This window comes from Peromyscus eremicus, chromosome 15 (genome assembly GCF_949786415.1).
Source record: "Peromyscus eremicus chromosome 15, PerEre_H2_v1, whole genome shotgun sequence".
NCBI lineage: Eukaryota > Metazoa > Chordata > Mammalia > Rodentia > Cricetidae > Peromyscus > Peromyscus eremicus.
Genome location: NC_081431.1, coordinates 17,661,704 through 17,683,856, shown reverse-complemented (window position 1 = coordinate 17,683,856; position 22,153 = coordinate 17,661,704). Strand labels below are relative to the sequence as shown.

General features: G+C 38.4%; 1 protein-coding gene across 2 annotated transcripts in view; it reads right to left on the bottom strand.

Annotated features, from left to right (window-relative positions):
* Positions 1-3,756: 3,756 nt before the first annotated feature.
* Positions 3,757-22,153, bottom strand: part of Adss2 (adenylosuccinate synthase 2) — a 31,281-nt gene continuing 12,884 nt past the window's right edge. For both annotated transcript variants that reach the window (XM_059280436.1, XM_059280435.1), the window contains exons 4-13: positions 21,227-21,277; positions 17,620-17,686; positions 17,237-17,344; positions 16,408-16,489; positions 14,616-14,742; positions 13,047-13,201; positions 11,722-11,846; positions 10,224-10,321; positions 7,394-7,543; positions 3,757-4,844 (exon numbers count right to left, since the gene is read on the bottom strand). In XM_059280436.1, coding sequence (XP_059136419.1) covers positions 4,792-4,844; positions 7,394-7,543; positions 10,224-10,321; positions 11,722-11,846; positions 13,047-13,201; positions 14,616-14,742; positions 16,408-16,489; positions 17,237-17,344; positions 17,620-17,686; positions 21,227-21,277 — 1,016 coding nt within the window. In that variant the 3' untranslated portion in view covers positions 3,757-4,791. The remainder of the gene's footprint in view (positions 4,845-7,393; positions 7,544-10,223; positions 10,322-11,721; positions 11,847-13,046; positions 13,202-14,615; positions 14,743-16,407; positions 16,490-17,236; positions 17,345-17,619; positions 17,687-21,226; positions 21,278-22,153) is intronic.

Here is a 22,153-nt window from a genome sequence, read left to right as displayed (position 1 = left end):
GGCACACATGATTTTCGTAACAGAAGACAGCTGATACATAACAAGCCAAGCAACACCAAAAGCTCCTTGGAATTTGGCTTCCTCTGGAGGAAATCCTTGATCCCTCCAGGTAGTGACTTTGCCGTAACCAGCTGAGTTCCCCTGTGGCCATCCAAATGAGGCCCCTGCATTTGAATACTTGGTCCCAGTTGGTGGCCCTGTTTGGGTAGCTTTAAAGCGCATGGCCTTGCTGGAGGAAATATTCCATGGAGAGCAGGATTTCATGTTTCAAAAGTCCCATGCGATTCCCAGTCTTCCCTCTTCTGGTTATGGTTCCAGGTGGGAGGGAGCTCTCAGCTTGCTGCTCCAGCCCCCACGCTCATTTGCCACACTTCCCCCCAGGACTCTTACCCCTCTGCGCCAGGTCACAGCTCATGACAGACAGCCTTGAGCTGCATGGCAACTTGGTAGCTTAAGGTCATTCAGTCTCCATTGAGGCCCAATAGCAAGCCAACAACTTTCTGGAAAGGACAGTAGTTATTCGGAAGGGTGTAGCTCCATGTTCCAAAGGCCTGTTCTGTGATTCCGAGCCTGCTGCTGTCTCTAAACATCGTCCCTGCTTGCTGCAGACAAATCCACTGGATTGTGTTGCCTGATGGTGGGGCAGCGTACAAAAAAGCAGGGTAGAGCATTTTCCTGTCATGAGCCCAGCTCAGAACCATCAGCTTTTGGAAGTACGCTGGGTCTATGAAACTGAGACTCCTTTATTTCAATCATTCGTTTGGAAAACTAGCAGCTTGGTCAAATGAGGAGTAGGTTGTGTACAAATATAAAGAGGCCCAGTGGACGTGGTCCCTCTGTTCTGCTTGTGGGCAAGGTCAGATGCAACAACTTAACCTTTCCTTTAGAAGGGCTATTTTTTTTTTAAGTTTCATTAAAATTATTATTTGTACTTTATTATTTATTATTTTCTTGTGTGTACATATACATGGGGCACGTATGTTGTGTGCATGGAACACACATGAAGGTCAGAGGACAACTTTGTGGAATCAGTTCTCTTTCCACCATCAAGCAAGGGATGTGAGAATTTGCTTAATCAATGGATCATACCCAAAACGCACATGGGAGAGATGCATGGGCTCTTGGGGAACCACTACTCTTATCTTAATGTGGCAGTGACATTTCTAATCACCCAGGGATAGTTAAGCTTTGGACTTATTATTTCCTTAGGCATAGGCAGTGCTAATGTCTTCCAGGTGGCCTCTCCCACCAACTAGTCCTCAGCTCATGGGTCAAAGCACCAATATGGGATTCTTCCAAATGCTAAGTATTATTCTCATTAATCTTTCTGGAACTGAAAGAATGACCTCACAGGTTCAGAGACACAGTACTGACCCATGCCACCACAGATCCCAATCTCCACAAGTTCTGCAATGCCAGTTTCAAATCTGCAATCAGCCAGTTCTGAGCCAGTCCCCACAAAGGTGAATCATTTCTCCTCCAATGCACACAAACATCAGCAAGAGCCCACGTGATCCTTGTGGGGAAGCTAGAAGAAATATAACAGCACATGCTCTGGATGATGAACTGGGTCTTCTGGTGAGACCAAGATCCCCCTTCATATAGACAGTACTAAAGATGGAACCAGGGCCTTGAGCATTCCATGGAAGTGCTCCACCACTTGGGCTGTATCTTTTCTTTTAGCTGAAAGTACAACACTTAGACAATGAAGTCTGATTGTTTCTCAGTGGCTTTTGTCAATCTTGGCCTTTAAATTGTATAATCCTCTTACACAGAGATTGCCAACAATTTCCACTTCACAGTTAACAGTTTGCCCTTCTCATGTTGGATGCCTTGCTAAATAATTGCTTCTTGGGTTTTTTGTTTTGTTTTTGTTTTTTTTTATTTTTCAAGACAGGGTTTCCCTTGTGCTTGCCTAGCGCTCTACCACTGAGCTAAATCCCCAACCCCTGTCAATTACATTTTTATAAGATGCAATAAAGTACCATAATTGTTAAAACATTAATGCCAGTTGCCAACAGCTACCTTTAGTGGAGATCTTTGGGTACATTCTCATATTTTGGGCCATCTATACTTTCTTTAGATTCACTTTTTCTACTAATTAGCTTTGTTTCTGGCATCCTTGGTATTTTAAGGGTCTATATTAAAATAGCTTTTTGAGTTTCTTCCCCCTCAAGTTCTTAAAAAAAAGTCTTCATCTTTTCCCATGATAGTGCTATTTGACTATTTGACTATAGTTGCTTGGTACCGACTGAAGGCAGAACCTCTTGAGCCATATGTAGCACACCTTGAAGTAAGAGTCCTGAAAGATCAGTTCAAGGTAATCCTGAGCCACATAGGGACTTCAGGCCAGCCAGGGCCATATAAGACCCTGTCTCAAACACATACAGCCTCTCACATCTTTTCAAAACTGTCTTATGTCTGCCCTCCTAATTATTCTATAGTAGTCAATTAATATCAAATATGCATACTAACCTTCCCTGCCCAAGGATCTTGTGCTACAGATGGATAAGCTTAACTCTGTGGTGACTCCCACTTGCAGTCATTCAATAGTCTACTAAATTTTAAATAGATGTATTATGCCCACCACATGCATATGAATGTCCATGAAGGCCAAAAACAGCATCAGACCCCCAGACTTGGAGTTACAAGCAGCTGAGAGCCACAGTGTAGAAACTGAACTCTGCTCCCGAGAGGGCAGCAAGTGATCTAAACTGCTGAATCACCCATCTCTCAGCCCCCTAGCTCGGGTTTTCTGATTCAGCAGTTCTACTGCAGCTTAGCTCTAACAGGCATTCCATTCTGACCCACACGACTCTCCTATCAACATGGACTGGTTATTTGGCTGAACGTCCCTCAGTCTGCTGCCAACCTCACCAGCCCCTTGCTCATTTGGTTCCATTTCTCCAACTCTGCAGATTTGTTCTAGTCTGGACTCTGCACATTTCCCTCATGCTAATTCATCTACTTAATATGTTTAAGCATCTAAAAGCCTTCTCGGGCCCTTGTAAGACATTTTGATTAGGTTCCGTTCATCTCACTACGCACTGCTTCATTGGAGCATACACCACCGTTCACCAATGTTTAGCATGCTGCCCCTACCATACGCTTCAGTGAGACTGCACTTGTCCCTGCGACTGCATATTCAGTATCTAGCAGAATATAGCACATACAGCCTTGTTAAATAAAATTGTAATAGTTATCAATGGTTTGAAAAGCAGCTTTATTTAAAGAACAGACCATTGTAGCTGGAGGATTTCCATCTCTCTCCTAATCAATTGATAGATCACATTCAAAGAGAAACTAAATTATCCAGAGTGGTTTGAAATCAGTAAATAACAGCAATTGGAGACATTTTGGGTAACAGAGGAAAAATTCCTGACTTGAATGAAAATGAGTTCATTCGTGAAAATGTTTCAATAATACAATGCTTATTTATAGCCAACAATACAGATCTTCCAAGACCTTCCAGTTTCCACAGGGAGAAGCAGGACTTACCGGCACCGCTCTTTTCTCACGTTACAGAGTGGGCTGGTGGGGTCACCAGTGTTCATCATTCATTGAGTTCAATGAAGCTGCTCCTATTTTAGAATTTTTCTCGAACCACGTATTAATAAAAATACTTGAGTGATAAGACATTTAGATCCTCCCGGAGATCCCATTGATCTCTGCCGACCTTGTCCCCATGCACTGTGTGGGACACCCTTCCACCACACTAGAATTACTAGGGACAGAAGAAAAACCACACACACAGCATACTGGAAATATTTGGTTCTTTTTAATCAGCTATTGATGGTTATAATAAAATAATTTCAAGTGATACCTAATTTAAACATTTAATAGTTCTTGGAAGGATAATCTACAGCACAATGTAAAGCCTAGCTGTCAAATAATACCTCTTTGTTTTTTCAAGAAAGGAGAGATGAAGGCATGATCAAAATTATGGGTGACAATTGGGGTTCATGTGGGTACTTATGGGTCATTTTGTAGATATACTGGCAGGCACAATGTTGACAGCCACCCACTGTTCTTTAGAAATAACAGTATACTTAAAAAATAAAAGGAAAGAGAAACATTTGCGCTCATATCTGAAAACAAAAGTATTCACCAAATATCACAGATTTTTTAATAATTATTTTTTAACATTAAAATTGTTATTGTAGGGAAACATCGCTTTTTGAACACTGAATTAAATGTTCATTGTATTAAATAATTGTAGAGAGAAGTTCTGTATTCTACACAAATTAAAGGTCCCATGAACACACTACCCCCTCCCAACCAAAGCTCAATTTTGCAATGGCCTCAGCAGAAAATAAGCAGTTCACAATTTAAACAGAATTCAGAGCATTACAAAAGTTGACAGAACCTTCTTTTCATTTTTCTAACAGCAAAGATTACAATGACAGAATTGAATGATCAGAATGTAAAAATATTTGTGCAAAACTGCATTAATTGTTCTCACCATCTAGTCAGGATAAAACTCAACCACGATGACAATAATGAAGAAGAACTACACTGGAAGTTTTAGATTTCAAACAACAGGGATTATACAATTACTAAACACGGACAGGAACTGTGTGGCACCAGGAGCAGCAGGAGCAACAGATGCGGCAGCCATGCCAGCTGGGAAGCTGGATGGAGGGCGCCAGTCTATCCATGACAGCTATCCGTCAGACTGCAATCCAACGCCAGCTGGAAAGGCATTGCGATGTCTGTATTCTCGAATTTGCAGAGCATAGAGAAATGTGTATCTCCCTCCCTCGAGGAGTGTCTGTGCACTGCTGGCAGTCCTCAGAAGAGCTGAATCATGGACTCCCTGGATTTACCTACACCAATCCACTTAACTGGAAAACAAAACAGGAGAATAGCATCAAGTCCCTTGTGACATTAACCTTGGGATGAAGAGAAGAGAGTCCTGCTAGGCAAGAGCTAAACTCCTAGCTGTCCTCCATTTTAAGATAAAAGTAGAGGTTCAAAAGTAAAGTATTGGGTTTTGCTCCAACGTCATTAACCAGTACTATGAGGGATTGACATGAATTTTTTAAAGTTAATATTATTTCTTAAAGGCAGAAATACAATAAATACTGAGTATTTTTGATCTCAAAAACAAAGTAGAACTATGGGTATGAATCTGTTAGATAATTTAGTGTATACAATTTAAGGTGGATTAAGAAGCTCTCCATTAATGTAGAGTTTGAGGTATTCTGTCAAGAAGAATTCTTCCACGGGGGCTGGAGAGATGGTTGGTTGGCTCAGTGGCTCAAAGCACATGCTGCTCTTGCAGAGGACCCTGCTTCGATTCCTAGCACAACATGATGACTTAAAACCATTCAAACTCTAGTTCCTGGGAATCCAGTGCCTCTTCCAGCTCTGTGGGCACTGTACGCATGTGGCACATATATATCATGCAAGTATACATAAAACAGTAAATAAATCTTTAAAAAGCTCTTCCATGTAAAAATTTTTAGCATATTATAAACATAAAACATGATTTGTTAAAGAAAGTTGTTTAAAATTGAAAAACTACATACTGTGTTATTTTGTGTTTTATTCTAAAAATGACAGAAATGTACAGGTAACACTGTCATTAATCATACAAGTGATTCAAAGAAGTCATTTGACTTTGAGCTATTAGAAAATTAAGTTGCAAATATTTCTGCTTTAGGTTTTTTCTGTAAGATTTCTTGTCATATATTATTCGAAAATGATGAACTAGTTTCCTTTTTAGTCTTTGTTTTATGATTTGCAAGTGTACCATGTAAAAATATATAGTGTGGTCAATTTTGCATATTTTTATTTCTGGACCACAAAGGAATTACTATTGCCATTCAAAGGTAATTTAAACTTATAAAGTAAGTGTTTCAATTATGTTATCAATAAAGGTGAATTCCTTTTGAAGTATTTTTAAAATAAAAACTTGTACTCTAAGTCACAAAGAGAGGTAATCCTCCAGTTTTTCTCAGGAATGCTTCCTGTCAGCAGCCTGTCCTAAGATTCTTCTAGAAAGGATGCTCACTAGAAAGGATGCAGCAGATTAACCTGCCTATTATTCTGTTTTAATTAGACAGTAGTTACCATTCTTTCACCCTCAATGACTATGACAGTAAAATCTTGGTCCAGATTAGCAGAAACATAGAGAATTTTTTTTATAAAGTTCCTAATAGAAAAGATAAGCAAATATCAAAATCCACTGTAAGTTTTACATTAAAACATATAGAAATATCTTGACAATTTTGAACTACACAGTCTTAGGAGTGAGTGGCCTTAATACAAGTCCAAGGCAATGACTGGTCATCTCTACCTCACAGTTCTAATTATCTGTAGAATTACCGGGTTCCCCAAGGCACTGGCAGGAGAACCCCTTATGCTATTTTATAGGGTTCATTAAGATTCATCTATTTCTATTTTAAAAACTTGACTGAAAGTCGTTCACAAATATGCTCGCTAAGTTTGCCATCGAGCTGGGAGGGACCCTAGCAATCTGGAAACAAGAACCATGCCTGAATTGAGTCATGAACAAAAATGGAACACAACAGAGATAGTGTAAGTACATATGTTGTGTGTGGAAAATACCTCCTACCTACTTTTTCTTGTCTCTAGTTCCCATCAACGAACAACGTAAACAAAAGGATTAAAGAAAAAAAGCAATCATGTAACAGAAAGGCCACATTAACTTCATTATGTCCAACCCTGGCCATCTTGTTTTAATTGTTTTATATGTGTTATATCCATTTCTCATTCTTTTGTTTGTGTTCTTCGTTGTATTTTGACAGAGTTTTACTATATAGCCCTGACTAACCTCAACTGAAAAAAATGCCTATAGAAGATTGGGCTCGGACAAGCCTATAGGGCATTTTCTTAATCGGTGATTGATAGGGAAGGCCCAGTCTATTTCAAATGGTGCCAGACCTGGGCAGGTAAACAGCTGAGCAAGCCAGTAATCAACAATCGTTGATGGATGGCCCCTGTATCAGCTCCTGCCTCCCAGATTCCTGTCCTGTTTGAGTTCCTGCCTTGAATTTCTTCAATGACGAACAGTGATATGAAAGAGTAGGCCAAATAAACTCTAGGCTCTCCAAGTTGCTTTTGGTAATGGTGTTCCACTACAGCAATAGTAATGAGACACAGCAAAAGACATGAGATGTCCTATTATACTCTATCATTTCCTAATGTCTATCCAAGATTTCAACTCTTAAGAGCAGCTTGGGCCAAATGATAAAAACAACCACAACATTTGCTGATAAGAGTAAAAGCCATCAAAGAATTACTAATCAAGAGAAAGGACAAGACTAAATGTCCCAGGAGGAAAACCAAAACAAACACAACAACAACAACAAAACGCCACAAACTAACATAACAGAAAACCAAAGACATCTGCTCATAAAATGTTTACCTGGTATTTGAAGTTCATCTTCAATAAACCGAACATAATTCTGTGCATTGACAGGTAGCTCCTTAAATGTCCTTGCATTAGATATGTCTGTGTTCCATCCCGGGAAAGACTTGTACTGAACTTCCACTTTATTTAAGACTTCTTGGTTTGCTGAAAGTTAAGAAGTATATGTGTTTATGGAACACACTGCCTGTTGCCAAGTGATTGTTTTGTTTTTTAGACATGGTTTCTCTTCAGTCCAGGCTGGCTTTGTACTCTTGGCAATCCTCCTCCCTTCAGCCTATCCAAGTTCTGGAATTATAAGCATGGACCACTATGCCCAGTTCAAATGGCTCTGACAAAAGAAGGTTCAAGGACACTTATCAAAATCCTCGAAACCAGACATGTCAGAATTTAGAGCTTTCAGACCATTAGAAAGGTGAACACCAGCACACAACCCTCTAAGTTGGTATTTTATAAACCAATGTGTCTTCAGCAACATGATTTTACACTGTGAGTAGAGAAAGATGACATGGTTATAACATCAGTTACAGTGGCTGGTAAATGAGCTGTGCCCAACTTTCAGCGTTCTGTTTCTGCAGCATTTTGAATTCTATACTATAACTATGTGTATGCACAACAGCAAAGCTGGTACATCTCCAATCCTCAGACATCTACTGGGGGATGGAAAATTTCTTTCTTAGTCCACTTAATGACTTTCTCTATATCCCCTGCTGGAACTGACATGTGCACTACAAATGATGAGCAGTTTCTCAGACTGAAGACATGGTAGACAGTGTGGTTCACTATTCAGGTTTCCCTCTTCAGAGCAGAGTTCCAAGAATGACCGAGACCATGTACCAGCTAGGGAGGTTTTTGGAAATATATAGGGCTTTCCATAAAAATATTAACAAAGCATAAAAACAAATGATAAAATGTGGTGCTATTTTCTTTGTGATCTAACAAATAAAGCTTGCCTGAAGACCAGAGTGTAGAGCTAAGCCACTAGTTAGCCATAGAGGCCAGGCAGTGGTGGCACACACCTTTAATCTCAGCACTCGGGAGGCAGACGCAGATGGGTCTCTGAGTTTAAGGCCACCCTTGGCTACACAAGATTGATCCAGTCTAAAAGACAGCCAGGCAATGGTAGCACACACCTTTGATTCCAGTACTTGGGATCTCATGCCTTTAATCCTAGCACTAGGGAGGTGGAGACAAGAAGTGATATGGCTGGGCAGAGATAGGTAAAAGGCAGGAGACAGGAGCTTGGTCTCTTTCAGGCAGAAGGAGTTGTTGAAGTAAGAGGTGGTGGCTGTGGCTTGCTCTTTTGTCTCTCTGATCTTTCAGGCAAGCTTTATTTGTTAGATCACAAACAAAATATTACCACAATACAAGTTCAAGTTAACCATCCATCAATTCAATGGTCCCACAGTACTCAGAGGAAGATGACAGAATCCAGTCTCTACAATCTACTCTCTGTAATGTCTAACACTCAAAGGGAGCCATGAGGCACAGGAACAGCAATCAGCTATACTACATGTACTGCGCTGTCATCACAAGCAATGCTTCTGAGAACATTCTACAACACTTCTAGAATGAAAATCTCCACCTTGGAGTATTTCTGAAGGAATCTGGCCCAAGTCAGCTTAAAAATACAAAACTAAAAAGCATAAATTTGACAAGTTTATCTGTTTATGAGTTTTTATATTTTAATAAAAGGAATTTGTATGTGATTATGATAGATCTTGCCAAGTGTCACTGTATTTGATTGTACTATTCTTCAGTATTTAAGCATTATTAAAACTCTTAAAACAGCTTTGAGGTAGCTTTAACAACCAGGACATAACATATATGTGAATAATCAGTTTCTAAGTAACCATATCCTAAAATAATAACAGATGCCTGTTTTTCTGTAAGAGAAATTGAAAAAATGACAGAAACTTATTCTCCATGAATGTCTAGTCTCAGGATCATAGGACTTCCCACCCTGCCAAGTTTCATCAAGGTTGTCAACTTCCCTTCAATTGCCATTTCCTTAGGGTTGAAGGAAAAACTAATCTGAAAAATCAGCAATTTCCATTTCTAAATCTAGAAGTATTTAATGAATTCCCAAGTAAGGAAACCCTATGACTTAAGACAGGATTCAAATTAAGTATACTGCCTCAAGTAGGTATGGCCTTCACCTGTGAACTTCAGGCACAGAGAGAGGTTAGAAAAACTTATGGGGCTTGAAGGATGGAGTAAGCTCATGTACTGCGCAAGAATACACCACAAGACTCAAGGGTCTTTTCTTTTACCCTTTTATTCCCAAGGAAGAGAGAACTCCTCCATGGAAATTCACTTTTAAAATTTCCTGTCAATTATTATAAGTTTAAAAAGATGAAACCCTGAAGCAGCATGGTCCAAACATCTTTCTTAATTAAGTACATGCTTGTGACCGAAGTCTAAAATTAATACCAGTTTTGAACAAATTGGTAATAAGTGAATATATCTGTACTATTAGTAAAAATCAAGTCAGTCAAAGATATATAATCTTTATATATATATAATTTTTTGTTGTTGTTTTTTGTTTTTCGAGACAGGGTTTCTCTGTGTAGCTTTGCGCCTTTCCTGGAACTCACTTGGTAGCCCAGGCTGGCCTCCAACTCACGGAGATCCACCTGGCTTTGCCTCCCGAGTGCTGGGATTAAAGGCGTGCGCCACCACCGCCCGGCAAGATATATAATCTTATAAGTAGCAATTACATATCATAATGTATAGTTAAATGCTAATATTAACAATCTTATAAAATTTAAACACAGCCTAAAAATAAATGAATGAATGAATAAATGAATAAATAAATAAATAGTACCTGGGAAATGAGGTATGATTTCCCCATCTAATTTGTAAGCAACGCCAACTTTGATTTCTGTAAACATATCCAAAATGTCCAACTTGGTAAGGGCCAACCTAATTTTGAAAGAAAAGACACTGTTGAAACAGCAAACTTGGGACCTCAAGTCTCACTGATGCAGGAGAAAGGGAAAATTCATGCAAAGGTCAAAGCTACAAAGCAATTCTGAAAACTGGTTAGGACTGTCCTTGAAAGCGTGCCACACATAAAAACACATAGAAAGACACTGCATTGACATAGTCTCCATACTACACCAGAGTTACTTTCTAGTAACGACAACAGATTTTCACTGGTAGCATTACACTTGCTCAGCTTCCTTATGAGGGATGACTCGTGGGAGGCGGCCTGGAGTTAGGGATGCACTTTGTGGCTGAGGGATACAGCAGAACGCGCTGTTCCACACAATCACAAGGTATTAAGGACATTTCCACACATGCTACCATTCCCAATTCTTCACTCTGATTAACATCACCTCCACCCTTCTGGTCAGAAACTGACAAAGTGAGGAAACATCAAGGACCTCTTCGTGATACATCAAAGTTTCCCGAAAACTGACTGGAAAACAGGATTTTAAGGGAAAATATGTAGAAATTAGATAAAACACTAGGTTTGGGATTCTGGTCCATAAATCTCAGGATTGTTTGTTTGTTTGTTTGTTTGTTTAAAAACAAAAACAAGCAAACAAACGACTTCCTTCTTTTACTTTTTAGAAGTTCAGCCTATTAATGCAAATACAAACACGTATACTTATCTATAAAATGCTAATATTTTCAGTGAGCAGGACAGTATTCCTACATCTCACCTCATTTTCCAAATGTCCGTGACAGAAGTAACATTACCTTGGATATTTTTTAATTTTAATGTATATGGTGTTCTATCTGCATGTATGCCTGCATGACAGAAGAGGTGTGGCTGCTGGGAATTGAACCCAGGTACTCTGGAAGAGCAGCCAATGCTCTTAACCACTGAGCAAACTCTCCAGTCCTATCACCTCGATTTTAAAGGTGATGAGACAGAGACTCAGAAAGGTGAGCACATCCAGTCACACTGAGTCCAGGAGGTCAGACAACAGGTGCGCACACTGCATCCCCACCCAGCACTGCCTCCTTTCCGTGCGCACACTGGGTTCCTCCTGGCCGTCTATGCAGGTATCCATTCTCCTCCTACCTGTCTACTCACTTGAGCACCCTCCTCTGTCCGACTACCATGATTCTTCTAGAGCCTTGAGAAGAATAACTTGGGCATCCAGGAGAATAACTTGGGTGCCTCTTCCTATGTACTTCCTCTTATAATCTCATTCCACTTCTAAAACTATGATTTTATTCTGGAGGCAAAGGAGTGAAGCTTTTCTGCTGGGGACTCTCAAGTTTACTTTCCACAAAATCAAAATCCACATGATCTGTGGCCATCAACTGGCTAACATTTCCTGAAATAAATGTTTCTGAAGAATACTCACGCAGTAAACCCATTGATCATATGAGCATATTTGAGTAACACAAGGTCCAACCAGCCGCATCTTCTTTTCCTCCCAGTAGTCACTCCAAATTCTCTACCTCTTGTTTGTAATAATTCTCCAATTTCCTGGATAACAGAATTCCTGAGTTAGACTATCAGAGCTGTATATCCAGGGACTATACTACAGATTATATAATAAACAATCTCTTTTGATAAACATCTTTCATGAAATAAACTGGAGACAGGAATTCCACAGAAATGACATTACTTAGATAGAATATATTCAGTTTTGATTTCATTTTTTGCATTTTCAAGCTAATTTCTTATAATGTTATATACAGGTCAAGTGTATATTGACAGATAAAAAAAACTAGATCCTATCAATAAGAAGTTGTTATGGTCTGAGATATGTCCCACAAAAAGGCTCTGGAGTTGAAGGCTTGGTCCTCAACAGCTGGCAATATTGAGAGATGACTGGATCACAAGGGCACTAATGTTATCAGTGGATTAATCCATTGGTGAGTGTTGTGGGATATTTGATCACATGGTGTGAAAATGTGTCTGTTTCATCTCATCTGCTGAGCGGTGGTGAATAGCTAGGCACGAGAGGTTAAGTGGGACTTCTGGGGACAGAGAGGAACTCATGGGGATGAATCTAGTGGGGGAAAACCAGTACAGAATGAAGGAGACAGTGACAGAACAGAGAATAACAGAAACAGATTAATTTAAGTTATAATAGCTAGCGAGACAAGCCTAAGCTAAGGGTAGGCTCTCATAATTAATAAGTCTCCATGTCATCATTTGGGGGTAGGTGGTCCCAAGAAAGTCTGACGAAAATGCTTGCTACCGATGACTTCACAGCTGGACTATTAGGAGGCAGTATCTTGTTAGAAAACAGAGGTTCCTGGGGTGTCTGAAGGTAAGCCTACTCCTTGCACACAGCTCTCACTTGCTGCTTCCCAACTGCTAGGAAGTGAGGTGACCATGCCCTTCTGCCATGTATGGCTTACTACTGGCTCAGAAACACAGAACAGAGTAACCACAGTCTGAAACCATGAACAACAAAAAATACATCCTTCCTCCTTTTACATTTCTCATATAATTTTCACAACAAAGGAAAAGTTCATAAACAAATAAGTCGTTAATGTTTATATAACACACAAACCTAGCCAATCATTTCAAGAAATAAAGTTATATAGTTTTCCTGAAACACATCAAATGACTCTTGCAAATGAAGAGAGAGGCAGGAGTCTCAAGGTTGGGGTCTGGGAAACACGGTTTTTCTTTCCATACTTTAAAAACTGGATTACTAAGAAATGGGCTTACATTGTCTTGCTCTGTGGGGAAGGCACCAATACCAACTCTAGTGGTATAAGCTTTTACAACTCCATATACTTCTCCAACATTTTGAGGGGGCATACCCAAACCTGTACAAACACCTCCAACAGTGCAGTTTGAAGAGGTCACAAAAGGGTAAGTTCCTAGAAAATAGAAAAATAAAAAATAAAACACTAAGATGAACACATGTACACATACACTGTAAAACTGAATTACGTTAAGACCAGGCATATGAATTTATTCCAAGTATCTGACAGACTTGACCACAACCTCAAGGACTCAACGTCTTACTTAGGCTTGATTCTCTTTTTTTTTAATGAGTTAAAAATACAGATGGTCAGAGCTTTAATTGCAGCATTTTAGCTGTAGAGAATCCCAGAGCATGTCCAGTTGTTAACTTGGCTCTATATAGTATATAATCACTATTGTGGAAGAATTTTATGCAGAAATCTACCTACATGTTTTGATTGATTCCTGTTATTTTCAAATGACTCCCTGGTGGGCATACTTAGGGTGCAGCAGGACCCTGGGGCAATAGTAATTTTGTGGTATTCAACACTTCCCCAGCCTTTGAACTCTATTCAGAGCAACCCTCAAATTACAGGAACAATTATGGGGGTACATTTTTCTCCCCTTTATACTTAACTACTCACTCTACTAATTATACACTTCCTGGATTGAGAAGGCATATTATAGGAAAAAGGGGTAAATACATTTATTATAGAGAAATACATTTTCTTTCATTAGTTAGTATCCAAAGCTAATGAAATGTCAAGAGGATCAAGGGATGGCTCAGCAGTTAAGGGCAGCACTGGCTGCTCTTCCAGAGGACTCAGGTTTAATTCCCAGCAACCACATGGTGGCTCACAGCCATCTGTAACTCTATTCCCAGGGGATCCAATGACTTCTGGCCTCCAAGGGCAAATGGTGTACAGATACACATGCAGGCAAAACACTCAAACACACAAAATAAAAATAAATTTAAAAAAAAAAGAAAAAGAAAAAGAAATGTCACCCAGAACTGTTAACAGTGTAAGAAAGTATATTTAGGTATAACCACCAAGACTAATGAGACAGTCATCTGAGTAAGTTTAGCTTAACCATGAGGATAGAGGAAATGCTGAGCCTAGCAGCAAGTCTTATAACAGTGTGAATTAACATACACAGGTTTGCCTAGATCTTAATATATATGTTTAATCCTAATTTCTATTTTTGTAAAGACTTAAAAGAAGATTCCCCCAAAATGATCTTATCATTTTTCAGTTCCAGAGAAATAGGAGTTGAATAAATCATGAATCAACTAATGAAATTCACAATCTGCAGAACTGGTCCAAACCCACAGAACCCAAATAATTCCACTTTTCTGATGAAGTGTAAAACTTGTACTGTGCTTGCCACAATATTCCTTTTAAAACCTTGCCATAAGATGACAAGCTATCTCATTTCTGAATACAAACGCTAAATGCACTATTTATAACCTCCTTAATGCTAACATTAATATTTATATCTAAGTACTTTGGGCTCAGTCAAACTCCCTATGAATCATATCTCACTTACCAAAATCAATATCTAACAATGCTGCGTTTGCACCTTCTACCAAGATTTTCTTGGGTGGTCCATGGAGGGCCTCATATAGGAAATAAACTCCATCTCTCACCATCGGTTTAATCCTTTCCATATAACCCTACACAAAGACAAAAACCAGTTTCCATGTGCACTAATACATTATAACACCAGTCAAAGTGTAAACTACCTGGCCTTCGGCAGTGGAAACTGACAAATCCGAGCAGAAGGCGCTGGAGATGGGGCTCATCCTAGTGCAACATTTGGATTAGCTTTGGTCTCTCTGGAAAGAGTGATTAGCAGTACAAGGGCTGGGGATGTGGCACAGCGGCAGAGTACTTACCTAGTATGTGTGAAGTCCTGAACAACACATATATACAAGCACTATGTGACATCTAAAAGTTCTATACCAACTTCATAAGCTAGCTTTCATGAATAAAAAGAACTCTCTGTTTAATTAGATGGCACTTTGACATTTTTAAGGTATCTGAAAAGCTGCATTTATAATCCATATAACCAACAATTTTCAAATTCAAATCAGAGTGACACCAAAATGTGGAAAGGCCCAAACTACACTGCCCAGCATGCAACGTCAGTGGCAGAGTGCTGCTTCCTTCTTTACAATAAGAACTCCATACTATGTCATCAGTATCAACTACTAACATGAGGTGCTAGTAATGTTTAACTTTAGAATTGAATTCAAGTACAAATATAAACAAGAACTCCCCTGGGAGCTGTAGTACAGTGCAATAAAACCTGATTTCAACTACAGACACCAGGAAGGGTAATTCTAGAAGCTACTTACCAGGAACCCATGAATATACTGCATCCACTAATGAATGTCTGTCTGGCCCCTCCCTGGAGCTTGTCTTGGAGCTTAATCTCTTTCTTATGCATATTTCAGTCCTTTTAGTGTGGCTAAAAATGACTCTTTACAACATATGTCACTTATGAAAACCTTGTTTTCTTTGTTGTTTCTTTTCTTTGTTTCTTTTTCTCCCCCTCAAGAATAACCTCATGAAGCCCAGAATGGGCTCCAACTCAGTATGTAGCTGAGGATGAACTTCAACTTCTGACCTTCCTGCTTCTACTCCCCAAGTACTAGGATTACAGGCGTAGGCCACCACACCTAATTTATGAGAATCATAAAGAGACCTAAGGTCTATAACTATTCCAGAATCACATATGATATGTAGATTCTTACTCAGTTCTGATAACAATATTAATACTTTTAAAGAAGTAAGTAATCACCAGGTATATAGGAAACAAAGTGAGATTTACCAGTGATTGAGAAGCCTTCTGCTAACTCAGGTACCACTGGATCTAATAGTTACCATGCATGGGTGGGCTTCTTTGATGGCCAGTATTTGTCTCAGAAATAAATGCTGAAGAAACTAACTGGTTATCAATCCTAAACATGCTGACTTTACATGTCCCTTTCTTTATCTACATTTCAGCAGCCATGTATGGTTTCTTCATAATCCAAACCTGAGTTTCATTCTGTTCAAAATTCTCCAATCGCTTCCAACTGTCTCCTGAATAAAAGCTAAGTGTCCTGCAGGTGCATCTGAGACCTATGATCTGGTTACTTTCACATACCATTCCTTTTCCCATCCAGTATTCCATCTAGATGAAACTGTGTGAAATTACACAAACATGCTATGTCCAGGAGTGACTTGTAAATTCTTTCAATAGTTAATACAAAGCTAGAATACATGAAAAACCTAAATGTCAGTTTTGACAAGTAAGTATTTAAAAGCACATCACTGAGCTAAGAAAGCCTTACCTTAAGTTTCTGTAATTCACCTTCAATGTCTATTTCCAAAGTAGGGTATATAGATTTGTACTGGTTAGCTAGAACTTTGAATCTGAGAAATAAACAGATCAGGGCATTAACTGTCTTAAAGAATACTTCAAATAATATCATTCAAGTCAAGTGATTTTTGTGTCTTGCAAACGATCTTAAAAGCAAATTAGTTCTGAAACTGAAGATTTTATGAGAAATAAAACTTAATAAAGGAGATAAACATATGAATAAATTATACACTTAAGATAGATTTTTACACTTAAGACAAAATATAATTAAGGTGACGTGTGTAGTTGGAGAAGGGATATAGAATAACTAGAATCTGAAAATAGAAAAGATGAACCATAAGAAATGAACGGGGACAGTCTACATGACACCCAGAAACTAGCAACTGATCTCTAGGACTTTACAGTGTTGCCTGCCAGTGAGAACAAACAACTACATTTTCCATGGAAACCATTCTACAGAGAATATCAGTGCAGCATTTCTAGTTTTGAAGATGTGCCCAAATAACTTACCAGGACCTGGGAAGACATAATAGGGTCCCTGAATCTGAAATCCCAAAGATGAGATCCTAGGACATGGTGAGCACATCAATACTGCCATACTGGGAGCACTTCCTTTCACAGAAAAGCTGCTCACATGTCAGTCCTTAAAAATATGGCTCTGTCTTCTTAGGACATCATTCTTACATCATCATCATCAGATTATTTTTCATGAAGTAAATCTGAATACTGATGCTACAATTTTGCACTTGGTTTTAAAAATGTTTTTGTTTTCTTAATTATTAAAAAACCAGTCTATTTACCTCTCAGAGAAGCCATCAAAGTCAGAGACAAGATCGCACATCCGAAGTCCACTCCGTGCAGCTTTGGAGGAATACACTGGGCCGATGCCCTTTTTTGTGGTACCCAAACTTAAAAAACAAACCAACAAGCTTTAAGTTACAGAGGGGAGATTAAGTCTGTGGTCAGATCTTTCCAAAGAAGGAAGTTACATATGACTGTCTGCTATTTATGCTGTTTCCTGCAAGCTTATTTGCATAATCCAACTGGTTTTCTCTGAAACCTAAGTAAAATATTCTTATCTATTCTGGGTTTTGTTTTGTTTATTTCTGGCTCAGAATTTATACATAAGAATGTAGATATGCTCAAACTACATCAAATTTTTAAATATATAGATATATCATACTTTTTTCCTGCTTGTTCTTGTCTCTGCTGTTCCTGGATACCATCAGCTGCTTGGTGAAAATCAAATACTGAAGAGAAATCAAACAAATCACAGTTGTTATTGAAACACAGATAACATACAAGATAAACAAGATAAAAATAGTCTACTTCAAATTACTACAACTAGAAATCCTTCCAACCTTGTTTATGACAAATTCTATGGGTATAATTTCTAAAAGCCATAATGGCAGCTTACACTTGTAATTTCAGCACTACTCAGGCTGTGGCAGGAGGATCACAAGTTTGAGGCCAGACTGGATCACAAAGTGTTTCAAGAAAGCCAAAAAAAAAAAAAAAAAAAGCTAATTTTAGAATATCCTCACCTGAAATTCAATAAAGTTCAAACTACTGGGTTTCTCTGTGTAACAGTCCTGGCCATCCTGGAACTCACTCTGTAAACCAGGCTGGTCTTGAACTCACAGAAATCTGCCTGCCTCTGCCTCCTCAGTGATGGAATTAAAGGTGTGCTCCACCAACACCCAGCCAAAGATAGTCTTTTTTTTCCTTCTTCATCTTCAAGTTCTGGACTCTAGGAGTCTAGGGATCACTTTGACATCTCCTCTTTCTTCCTTCCTTCCATCACCTTTCACTAAAACTACATACACTCTAACCTGTGCCTCTTTCCACTCTTGGACATGGATTCCAAATTTTTTTTGTTTTGTTTTTTCGAGACAGGGAGGGTTTCTCTGTGTAGCTTTGGCACTTTTCCTAGAACTCACTCGGTAGCCCAGGCTGGCCTCGAACTCACAGAGATCTGCCTGCCTCTGCCTCCCAGTGATGGAATTAAAGGCATGTGACACTAACGCCTGGCTGGAATCCATATTCTTTACTGCATCCAAAAATTGCTTGCCAAGACACAAACAAATGGCATCCTTGTCTTTGGAAGGTAATGGCTTTTCACAACTTTTAAGGAAAAATTCTTATATAGCAAACACTCTTCTGTTCACATCAGCATCCCTTGCAGTCCTTGACCACAATAATAAGCTTCCTGTGCAGTGCGCCTACCTATATGCACCTATGTGCACATTCATACCCCGACACAATACCCAGTAGTAAGACAATGTCAGTTTGCTAGTTAATTCTGTACCAGCAAGAGCTCAAATATTTACTGACTCACTACATAAACAGCTCACAGGCAGGAAGGCCTAGGATTTTGGTTTCTGAACTTCTAACTAAAGTTTATTTACTTGTTTTTTTTTAAAAAACAACTTTATAATTAACAGATCATAAAACTCAGTTTTAGGGATGCAATTTCAATGATTTTATCATATTATGCCATGATTTTTTTTCCAATTATGCTGTTATTTCCAAATAAATTGTTAAACAGAATGATAGAGTTCTCAGATTTAGGGGAAACGTTTTGGTTGTTTCTTTGTTTCAAGACAGTTTCTCTGTGTGGTCCTGGCTGTCCTGGAATTCATCCTGTAGACCAGGCTGGCCTCAAACCAAAGATCCACCTGCTTCTGCCTCCTGAGTACTGGGATTAAAGGCGTGGACCACCACAAGCATTAGAAGATACATATTAGTTATATAGAAACCAGAAAAATTTGATGAAATCTGGACTGAAACTGCCCTCTTACAAGCCTTAGCTTCCAAAGCTATGCAGAAGTGTTGTTCCCCTAATCTGCTGCTTTAGAGGCACTGCACAAGCTACAGCGCAGCTCCACCCACAGCCCTGCTTGGCAAGGTAAGTCAAAAGCTTTCTATGATCACCAGTGTTCTCTGGCACGCCTTCTCAGAGTTTTGAAATTTTTGTACACTAGTTACATTACAGATGCTGAATTTGCAGAGTGTGAATCAATACATGTCTCATTATCACACAAGTAGGCAAAAGAGTATCCTTAAAATTATACTGGAATATTATATAGCAAATGACAGCTATAAGAATGTCACAGTAAAGCTATTTTTAATAAACCAATATTGGAAAAACCCAATTTTCCTCAATGGTAAAGGGGATAAAAAATTTTGGTATATTCCTAATAGGTAAAAAAAAATTTCAAAAAGAAAAACTTTTACTTCAAATAGCAATAACAATAAAATTGTAACAATTATAGGCAGAATGTTCAGGAGACCAGTATAAACTATAATTTTAAATAAAGTTCCAAATGACAAAACTAATCTATAAGAGAAGTATGAGCTGTGGTAACCTTTGATCAAAGGGACCAGATAATGACTCAGAAAAGTCATCATAGAAATTTTTCTAGGCACTTCGGAAGCCTCTATCATTGAGTATATTGTGTTTTTGTGAATGTCAGCATATCGTGTTATACTTCAAACTGCTATCATATGATTAGTTTATCACATGCTCCTATTCTGTTATCCAGACAGTAGCCTTTCTAAATTATTTCAGGGACCAGAACTATTTTTAAGAGTTGTTTCATTAAACCCTAATTTAGCAAGTCAGTTATAATATAACTGAGATATCAGAATATGCCATACAATTTCTTCTGTGTTAAAAAAGCGTTTGCATTTAAATACTTTCCATTATCAGAGAAAGTAAAAAGGCAACTAGAAAACCACAAATAAGTGGCTGACAGAAAGCAGTTGAACTGTATTTTCAAAAATTAATTTAGGCCGGATGGTGGTGGCACACGCCTTTAATCCCAGCACTCGGGAGGCAGAGGCAGGTGGATCTCTGTGAGTTGAGGCCAGCCTGGTCTACAGAGCAAGTTCCAGGAAAAGCACAAAGCTACACAGAGAAACCCTGTCTCAAAAAACAAAAAACAACAAAAAAAAAAAATTAATTTAGTACCCTGACACAAAGCTACTGCTTTCCTAGCCCTAGGAGGAAGCTATTAGTATAATCAGAACAATGACTTTCACAGTGTAGAACCTTAATGCCTTCTAATTACATTTGATTACTCTCTCTGAAGTTGTTTTGAATATTGCTTCTGTTTTCTACAAAAGTCTAGACATTGAAGAAAACAAAAGTACCTTGAGAATTTAGTCTAATTTTTTACCTGCATGTATGCTCATTACCCATTGGTAAAGAGAAGAAAACCCCACTACTAGGGATAGCTGAAATTAATTTCAGAATGTAGTTCTACTTAACAAAGACTAGAATAAGGAACAATAATTCATATCATAGCAGTCATCCTAAAAAACTGATGCAGGGCACATGCACTTTTATAGGAATGTTAACATGTACAATAAAGCTGAAATTAATTTCAGAATGTAGTTCTACTTAACAAAGACTAGAATGAAGAGCAATAATTCATCTCATCATAGCAGTCATTCTAAAAAACTGATGCAGGGCACATGCACTTTTATAGGAATGTTAACATGTACAAATAAATGCTTTGTATTTTGATATGATTTATTCTTTAATGACTAAAGATGTTACAGAATACTGCTGCCGTTACTCATCTGCTTAGTTACCCTTGTCTTCAGAAATAGGTGTATTTCAATCTAGTCCTTGTCAAAACAAACAAAAAAATCAAGATCTTATAATATTTTAACCTCAACTACAATCCATAAACAAACATAAGAAATAATTCATTTCTAAATGCTTTCACTTGATACATTTGGTTAAAAGGCAGTTATAAATAAACACAATATGGCATCCATACCAATATGAGCTCTGTCTGATATGATAAGTCTTTTTTCCCAGCCATCTAGACCTAGGACAGAAAAGATAGACTTTAACATTTTGTGTAACAATTTTTTAGACTTAATTTCCTTATGAACAGACTGTTTTATAAGAGTGTTTTGACTGACGTACTCATGTCTGTATCTTTCCCTCTGCGTGGAAGACATTGAGCTTATCAAGGTTGTCACTGGTCTTCTTAACATACAAGCTCATTCATGCTCTTATCTCCATATTTCTTTTTCTAAATAGTTCCTGTCTCAAAGCAGTCACACATAAAATACTCCTAATAACCCCCAAAAAGCAAATAGCAGGAAAATACTTTCCTGGACATAGGGACAGGAATCAGGTCCATAGCATGTGGGACATTCAAGAGAAGGTAATTGGTTTTAGTAATGGCACCCTTTCTGAAAGAGTTATAAAGAAATGTGCCTAGACAAAATAATGATTTCTCCAAAGTATTGTAGCTTACTACACCTAGGATATGGAATGTTAATGATATAGATGCATCTCCCATCTAACTATGAGTTACCAAGAGCAGGGGCTGAGAGCTTTCATATCTGGTCCCATCATTCAATAAATTAGGAACAGACAGAACAAATTCAAACAGGTAGTTTCCTTTATATTAGTACATTAAGTTCTATGTATTCTCAGGATAAACTGCTTTCAAAACTAACATCTGGATATTCAAATCAGGTTCAGGAGCTAGGAAAGTTGCCTGTCAAATACAGGCACCTAGCTTCAATCCCCAGCTCAAAAAAGTTAAGTTTCAAACATAAATAAAAAAAAAAAAAAAAAAAAAAACAAACAAACAAAAAAAACACACACAATAAAAGTCAGATGGTGGTGGCGTACACCTCTAATCCCAGCACTCGGGAGACAGAGGCAAGTGGATGGATCTCTGTGAGTT